The following is a 9,317-nucleotide window of genomic DNA, read 5'->3' as shown; positions in this document are numbered from 1 at the left end:
AAGGTTTATATATTTATTGTCCTTACTGTCTCGTTGTGTCCTTACTGCCTTGTTGTTAAGTACCAGTGTTCTATTCACCACGTCGAATTCTTTGTGTGTGCGAGCTCACTTGGCAATAAAGCTTTCTTGAATCTTGAATCTTGAATCAAAATGATTTTGAGTAAAATTTGAATCATGTTTTTTTTCTGAGGGGATTATGTATTTATCCAAAAATCAACAAAGTGACAATATGCGTGATTAAAGCAATAACAATAAAATTGCTAATCCAAATTATAAATCAATGTATTACATACAAATCAAGAAAAACTATTAGAAATGTTGGTGACAAAAAAATTGTGAAAAGCTTTGTAGTAAAACTTTTATAATGCAATAATATACGCAGTTAGCGTAAATATTGAAATATCACATAGGCTACTGTCACAAAAATAACTGATAAAAACAAGAAGAAAAAATACAGGCTATAAATGCACAAAAATGCAAACACGGTCTTGACATATAATATTATGATATATACATTTACAATTAAAATGATCAGTTCCAAATAAAAGCACAAACACAGACTGGCTGTGAATACCAAACCAACTTCAGTCCGACACCAGCATAGGACACTTAAACTGAGTAATCCAGAGTGCAGTATGACCCGGGTGAGAAATGAAGGTAAGACATCCCACTGTCACTCATTCATTTATTCATAAGTTTGACAATGAGGCAACAGTAATACATTAATCTATGCAGAAATTAGTAAAAGGTGCGTGGGTATATTCCATGTTTGCAGCCTGTTTGTAGTGTTTTTACATCCATCGTGACTGTTATATGTCTTTAAAATGGCAAAAACAATAGGGGTCCTATGATGGGTTCTTGTATGTCCTTACATGCATTCAAGGGCAGAAACATCCTATTATGGACTATCCTCAGGGCATGCATGAGATGTGTGTTAGTGAGAGAGACCATAATTGATCATTCACACTCCAATCTGTCAAGTACAGTTACACACACTCGCAAAAAACATCCATATGACCGAGTTCAGCTGGAGCAATACATTATAGCACCAGTGAGCCATGATAGCTCACACGCAGAAACACTGGGGTACCTTTTTTTCAGCTTGACCTTCAGGCCATTCAGTCCTTGCTGACAGGGTTTAAAAACACAGAGAGTGATGGTCAGACAAGTGAAGGTTTAAAACATCCGTCACAATCTTACCTCAGAGACTGACACACTGACTCTAGGGGGAATCTCGGGTATGGTGATGGACAGGAAGTTTGGATCAAAGAAGATGATGATTCTTGCACAGGACCTCCATGAGCTCATGCAGCTTGAGCATTCATGTCCAATCTCTCAAGCAAGTACGATTGCTGACAGGAGATCCTCTCAACAACTAGGGCCACTCACAAAGAACAAATATTAAAAAGCACACCCAGCAAATGACCATTTATAATTCCCATTCAACTGTACTTTTTTTGCAAACTATGAAAGACTGCTCAGAATTTCCTCTAATTCTGCAGTCCTGGGTGAATTGCAGTATGCACATGCTCCAAATTTCATCCCCACAGGCCTCTGCTGCCATCCAGTGGCTTCTCTGGATTAGATAATTTCTGCTTTGAGGTTTAGAGCATCTCATTAGGTTAATAACCCAGTCTCCTTACAGCTCTACTCTACTTAGTTATCACTTATTCAGAAAACACTTCATTCCTTATTGCATCATATTATACAAGTCAAATATGATGGAACATGTGCCTTACCATGGAACAAAAAGGGACAACAACCAGTGTCTGAATAGTGGATGAACATCCCTCTGTACTTCATGCTCTTTTTCCATCTGGTACCTGATTTCTCTTTGACAAAGACTGGAATTAATAGGACATTTAAAATGACCTTATTTGTGCATCATATGAGGCGTCTGAAGGTAAAAAGGATCGTTTTACATCCTCTGTGGAGAACATAGCTTTGCGACTTGAATTACCTCCCCCTCAGCTCGTCTCGCAGTGAAAATCCCGTTTTCCCATACGGTGATGGTGCAATGTGCTGAGCTCGGTGATATCTCAGGGCCCCTCCACAGTGGAGGAGGGGAGTGCAGACATGCTTACTGCCTCCCTTTTAGAAACCATCATTTCAGCAGGATCAATAGTACGTCCCACTCCACGGCTGGCAGAGTGCACTGCCTCTATGAGGGGGGGGGGGTGGGTAGTGGAGGAATGTGTGGACAGCTGCACCAAGGCAAGTCCGAGCAGCACACGCAGCCAAGGTGAATGATCGCATGCTGCGTCAGACACTCAGCTCCTCGCTCGTTCTGGGATGCAGTTTCTGAGGAGGACCAGTGGGTGGATGCTGTCCTCAAGTGGTGGTTGCAGTTGCAGGCAACATAGTGATGAAGCGACAGAAGTAGCTCAGCGGTCAGGTACTTCATGTTCTGAGTTTTTCTGCCCCTCAGCTGAGTCACAAATCTTCCTTCAGATGAGTAAAAATTTGCAACCTATGCAGCCTGCATAAAACTCTCCTGCTGCCTTTTTTTTTATAATCGTCCTACTCTCTGACTGTATTGAAGGGTGAGCACTTAAATAGATTCATGGTGTAGGTGAGGAGACATCTCATGTTTCAGTGGACGGCTGGATGCAATATAAGACTTGCACAGTCTGGCTTTGTGAAGCAGAAATCATTGAATGGAGGACAAAATCATCTTTACCTGTTATTAAAGAAGTGTGAATGGCCTGTAAGGTTAAGAGAGTCGCCCACTATGCTCCAAGCTCTGATGAGTCCTTTGAGTTTCAGATGAAGTTTTAACAAACAAAAGACAGAGGACGAAACATTCTCATTTTAAAGTGTTACATGTACAATGACTGTTTTTTTAGAGGAAACTTCTTAGCAAGAATGATCTGCTAGAAACAATTTTGTATAAAAATCACATTTGTTCTTTTTGTTTTGCAGATATCACCACACTGAATGTACAAGCTGTGCTGACACCACCATCAGTTTTATTATCATCTTATCTTCCATTTCCTCATAAAATATTTAGTCTGAAACTGTCATCAAATAATAAATGCAGTTTCCAAGAGTCAAAGCTGACAATAATAATGTCTTTTTTTTTCCAACTCATAGTCTTAAAATCAAATTATATTCAATTAAAAATTATATTAAAACAGATAAAGCAGCAAATCATCTGAATGCACAAGCTGGGAGAAGCAAATGTTTTTGCTTTATCCAGTTAACTGTGGCTTTAACAATCATTTATCATGAAAGCTGCAAATCTGATAATCAAATAATTGTTTTAGTCCCATTCACAAGTTTCCAAACATACTTTAATAATCATTTAAACGGATACCAGGATTGGAATTGTAATTCTCCCTTATTATTGAAGTTAACACATTAATCATTAGGGATTAATAATTAAGGGTTTGGATTATTAATTGGTGCATCCTAAGTTTGAATTTATACATAAGTTTAGTTAAGACGCATCACTAGAAATGAACGTGTGTTAACAGACTTACTCTTACAGCCGCGTTTTTATGCACACGCATCAGCAAATGTGCATTTAGCGTGTTTTGTACTTGTGTGACTTTGAAAGGAGCTCTTGCTGGTTTAGAGAAAGGAAAGGGCATCAGTAGAGAGAGGTGCACCACTGCGGGACAGGGGGATGTGGATGGGACAGGATGTGTGGTGCAGTACGAGTATCCCCTCCGCTCAGATCCCTGCTCATTTGTCAAGTTTGCCTGCAGACTTGAATGGTGCATTGCTGCTAAAATACAGAGAGGCAATCAGCAGTGGAACAGCACACCTCCAGGGAGGGGTCCCAGGTGGAGGAGAGCCTTCTTTGGTGATCTGCAGATTAAGGAGTCTTTTTGTTCAAGAAAAGCAGTGCAGAACACGCCACTGTGTCAAACTAAAGACCGATTTGCATTGGTCTTAAACTGAGGGATATTTCTATACATTTTCTAAGCGAGTGAGAAATAGCAGCATGTCTGGCATATCCATCAAAGCCACCCTAAGGCCACAGAAATTGTTATTTTGAGTTTGTTCTACTTGCAGTTTGCTGTCAGTGACGGACTAAGCTGTCTAAAGCACAGCATTCCCTGAGCTCTGTAAGGAAACAGGAATCATAGAAGAAGGAGAGAGGGTGTTACATTTTCCTCTTACCATAAAACATCTTTTCCTGCCAGTGTGGGGTCAATCATCCAGCAGACTTCATTAATTGGCTGCTTACACTCTGTCCTGCATATCAGCAGCACTGAGATGTTCTCCATACCAGGACAGGCAGAAAAGCCAAGCGAGGTCACAGCGTTAATCATGGCCTGGTTCTGCTGGTTGCCGTGGCAGTAGACAGGCAGGCCCGCAGAGCTCATGCTGCGGATCTGAGCCACAGACAGAGCCAGGAGGTGACCGGCCCGTCTGTATTCTGGTAGGGTGTAAGCCATCCTCAGCTCACACAGCTCGTCAGACAGCATCCAGGACTGGGGCCAGCCTTTCTCGTCCCTCACACAGTGGTTTGGTAGATGGCGGATACAGGCTCTCACGTGGTCCAGGCTCTCTCTGCTGCCTCCGTAAGACAAGTGTGCGTCCACCAGCTCAGCGTGGGACTCGCCCAGAATGGAAACTGGCAGCGGCGCCATCTTCCTAATGCACAGAAACAAAAATGAAGAAAATAATGAGATTAACCAATGAACCAAAAAATTATTATTTTTTCCTAATATAAGACGGCGATTGCAGAACAATTGAGTGACCTTAAATTGAATATATTCCAGAAACTCACCCCTGCCAGACCATACTCTCTTGATTGTGGTGGATGAAGGTGTTGTATCCCCCATATTCAGTCATATCCAAACCTCTAAGAGAGGCCAGTTCTTTGATGAGCTGACCATGTGAGCTTGGTATACCTTTAACAAACAGAAAGGCAAAGTGCCAGGTTAAATAAGATCTAATAACTATTACACGAATACCCATTACCTTAGTTTTATTGGACACAGTCAGTTTTTGCTTTTTGGTGACCTTTTTACACTCATCTGAAGTTCACTACTTGTTCACTGTGGGCCTCTGGTGTTATTTCTTTGTTTTTGTTCCACGTTTAAATTCAAGTAATAACTCTTATGAGTTTCTGTGTTTCTTGTTCCATGAACAGAGTAAAAAAAAAAACTATTAAAACAACCACATCTGTGTATCTTCAGCCTGAAGTACCTCATTCCTCCATGCCTTAGAGCTCAACTGTATCTAATAACCATAAAAAACACATTAATGAGTAACACTGTTGTGCTGGGTGACCCGTGCTTTCATTGCAATGAACAAGGCCATAGTAGTTTGTTATTTTGATCACCTAAACACTGTCCTGCTGATGCAAATTTGCCGGCAGATTGAGCGAGTATTATTTTGTAGCTAAAAAAAGTAGATCCCGACAAATGCTCCGTGTTCTCCTGTTTTAGGAATGTTTTCGATACAATTCTGTGCAGTGCTTTTATGAAATGACAGAGTCTGAGCATTATCTTTTTTAAAATAGTAAGACAGTCTATCTTTGTGACCCATTTTAAAGATTTATGTCGCAGTGGTGGACAAAGTACACAGCTTCATTACTTAAGTCAAAGTATAGATACTCCTGGTCAAATATTACTCCAATACAAGTGAAGGTTTGTTTAGTCAGATTAGTACTTGAGTTAAAGTACTGGAGTACTTGCTTTTAAAAATACTTAAGTATTCAAAGTACTTCTTAAAAAATCTCAAAACGTTGTATTTTCAAAATACATAAATGCAGTCAAGAATACACAGGAGTACATTCCGTTACATTATGTTTATTTAGAAACCATTACTTGAAATCTCTAAAAACTATACCATGGAATAAAAACAGACACTAAGTTACTCCAAGCACAGACAACTTAGTTTGAAATGTTCATCTGGAATGAAACAAATGTTACGTAGCTCAACACGCTTTCTCAGGTTGGACAGTGAATGTTTGTATGTTTGAGCAGAGTGGAAAACAGGGAGAACATTTCAAACGATACGTATCATTCTTCATTTCAAAAACCTCTAACACGGGCTGAAGATATGACCATGGGTGCTCAGGTGGAGAATTATAGCCATCATTACCACCTCTAAATGAACTGCCTGATCTGAGTGAAATCTGCTCTGTGTTTGCTCCACGTTCAACCGTGGAGACGCACGATATACAGGTACGGCTAAACCACTGAGACAAACAGAACTACACAAACACATTTTACTGTAAAGGTGCCCAATTTTACAGATTTCAGAAAAGAGAAGGAAACTCATGAGCTGACTTCAAAGCAAAAGTAGTGAGTAACTAGAGCATTGATAGAAAGTACAATAATTGTCTTCTGAATGTAGTGAAGTAAAAGTAATAAGTATCCCCAAAAAATAATACTCAAGTAAAGTACAGATACTCAAAAAATGTACTTAAGTATAGTACTCAAGTAAATTTTACTCTGCTACTGTCCACCACTGCTTAACTGGTAACTATAGGGCTCGGGCTAAGTGCTACAGGGACAGTGCACAGAAGAACAGGCCCTTGCAAATACTTTTTTGTATTCTTGGTTTCCACCTTTCTTTAGGTGCTGGAGCCAAAGTGTGAATTATGCTAGTTATGATTATTGTTTGTTTAGGCTGCACTCCTTTAAGTAGTCGTACGGTGGGATGAAGACAAAGCAGGTAAGCTAGGCTCTGCTTTTTCCTGTGAACCATCACTTTTTGCTTTCATTGAATAGGCTTGTTGATTATCTCTACCTGCACATGCATCGTTTTCATTTTACCTGAAAGAAAACACACATACAAGCCTTGCATTTAAATACTAACACTGTGTATTGTTATAGAGACTAATTCCCTCGGTTAGAGTAAGCAAGTTTTGATAAGCTAAGTACAAGATAAATGTCAAAGCCACGCCCTCACTCATACACTTTTTAGACACGCCAACAAGTGAAACATTGTGATTTTTATCGGCATAAACCACCTTTCAATGCCATCCTTGTGCATCCATTTCCCTGTCCATGACTTGTGAAAGACTCCATTCATACGTGATGATTGTAAAGGTAGAGTCAGCACAGGAAGTGACAAAGAGGTAGGCCATATTAGTCTACATGAAATGAATGGACTTCCTTTTTTCTTGTTTTTAAGAGAATATCATATTTTGATTGCTGTCAAGATTTGAGAAGAATTTCAACATGCATAACAAAAGCAGTGTCAAAGATAAACTGCCTACTTGAATCCAAAACACCTCATCTACTCATAAAACAGTGTTGTAACTTCATTCTTTCACACTACCTCTGAATATGAGTCTGTTCCTCCAGCGTACGACTCTCTCATTAAGCAGCAGACTTCTCAGAGCTGCTGGCTTCTTCGTGAAAACTGTGCAGATGTCAGGCATCACCTCAGAGCTGCTGCTGCTGCTGCTGAAACGCTTCACAGGCAGATACAGACATCATCAGGCCACGCTGGAAGAGCCTATCAGTCAGTTATTTCCCTGTGTGCTATACCTGTTTTTGACGGTAACAAACGGCAGCCGTGAATGTAGGCCAAGAGTCAACACACATCTCCAGGTGACACGGGTTGTTGTTAAGGATATGCAACACTCCTCCAAGAACCTGGAACGCAGAAAACAATGCAACAGGGAAAAGACCAAAATAACAAGCTGTTTGTCATCTCTGTAGAGAGGAATGACACACAAACAACACCGGAAACTGTATCTGGAAGAATGGAGCTTCATGTTCTAAACGCAAAGCTGTTTCAATATTGCTTTAACACAAATAAATAGCTTATAAAAAAAAAAAGAAGCAGCATTACAGTGATGGATTGTGGCAGCTCCTTCTGAAGGTCCTTGAGGGTTTTCAAGAGGATCATTTTAGCTTATTTATTCAGTGCAAACGTGTCCCTGCCTTGAATTTAGTCAGGAAGTGAAATTTAATCATGAAACTTAAATACTTACAGGTGTACTTCCACTGTTTTACAACCTAATGGGCATCTAAATATGACTGCTATAGATAAAATGAACACAAAGTTCAAAGTCTTCTCCGTCTGTACAGAGAACTGTCTTTATCTGTCCTGCAGTGGCCGCTGTAAATGGCAGGCATCTTAAATGCGGAAAAACTGTATAAATGGCTTTATACAGTTTGGTTTTGACTGTTTACCCTCCATTATTACAAAGAGATGCTTGAAATTCATTTTCTATGAAACCGAGGATTCCCAGCTGCAGTCTCCCTCGGTCAAGGCTGATGTGTGTGTTGTGCTCAGTTGTAAGGAACAAACCGTCTGCTGCTGACGCTGACAGAGACGCTGCTCATTCACCACAACAGAGCAGCCAGCTGTCAGAACACAGCCATTCACCATAATGTCAGTCCACCTTTTTACAACTCTCTCTCTTTCATACTGAGGAGAGAAACCTTGCATATCAAGCTCTGCCTCTCTGAGCAGGACCTTTAATTAAATGCTGAGTAATGTCTTAAGTGGTTCTCAGATAAAATGGAGAGTGAAATAAACAGTGATTTATCTCCAAATGTTTGTGCTTCCGTGTGCTCACAGTCATTTCTGTTCAAACAGATTTAGCCTCTTTGGTGTGTCTTTTTTCTTAAGAGGTGGAATTTGCACAGCTTTACAAAATGAGGTCAACAAAGAAGCTCTGGCGCAGTGAAACACACCTCTCACCCCCTTCTAGAAAAGCAGATTCCATCATTCAAACTCTCTCTGTGCCAGACTGACTTCACCAAGCGTAGAGAGAGATTTTTGTGAAGTTAATTTATTGCGGGCTAGCCTCTATTTCCTCTTCTATAGCTCTTTTTTATTGGGAATGTCAGATTTCCCCTAAGAATTTAACTTTTAACCATTCATTCTCTCTGAAATCCCTTTAGAACTTCATGTCCGATCTTCACAAATGAACTCTGCAATGCTGTGCACACAGTTTCAAAGAGCCAGGAGTCAGTCGTCAATCCAGCCGATTCTCCTCCTTGACTGAGGACTGTTGAGAATTAGTCTGAAGTGATGTGTAAACCAGGCAAGCTGCTGAGCTTGTAAATCAATGTGTCTATTATCTTTTCCGGACAGATCAATGGAGCCGAGGAATGGGCTGTGAATGGCAAGAAGAAAAAAGGCACACACAAACTCACTAGCTGATGTTTAAACTCGACTCCATTATCTGTATGTGACAAGAATGTCCATACCTGACAGAAAGCTTTTTTCCCCTCTGATGAGCATTAAGTTTTGACACAGCTCGTGCCTGATAAGACATAAAGCAATGTTGATGGCTCGCCTGATACCAGGCACAAAAAACAATCACCTGTTTTGGTAAACATTTTCAGTTAACTGCTGACACACTAACAGCCAGGCAGTTTTCACGGATC

The 9,317-nt window shown here is 40.4% G+C and overlaps 1 protein-coding gene across 1 annotated transcript in view; it reads right to left on the bottom strand.

Moving 5' to 3' along the window:
- Positions 1-2,794: 2,794 nt before the first annotated feature.
- The window catches only part of LOC117821859 (glycine N-acyltransferase-like protein 2), a 20,733-nt gene continuing 14,210 nt past the window's right edge, over positions 2,795-9,317 (bottom strand). Inside the window, exons 3-4 of the mRNA XM_034696392.1 lie at positions 4,742-4,865; positions 2,795-4,605 (exon numbers count right to left, since the gene is read on the bottom strand). Of these exons, the coding sequence (XP_034552283.1) occupies positions 4,125-4,605; positions 4,742-4,865 (605 nt within the window). The 3' untranslated portion in view covers positions 2,795-4,124. The remainder of the gene's footprint in view (positions 4,606-4,741; positions 4,866-9,317) is intronic.

The sequence above is a fragment of the Notolabrus celidotus genome, chromosome 11 (assembly GCF_009762535.1).
Source record: "Notolabrus celidotus isolate fNotCel1 chromosome 11, fNotCel1.pri, whole genome shotgun sequence".
Taxonomy (NCBI): domain Eukaryota; kingdom Metazoa; phylum Chordata; class Actinopteri; order Labriformes; family Labridae; genus Notolabrus; species Notolabrus celidotus.
This window is presented reverse-complemented; position numbering and strand designations above follow the sequence as displayed.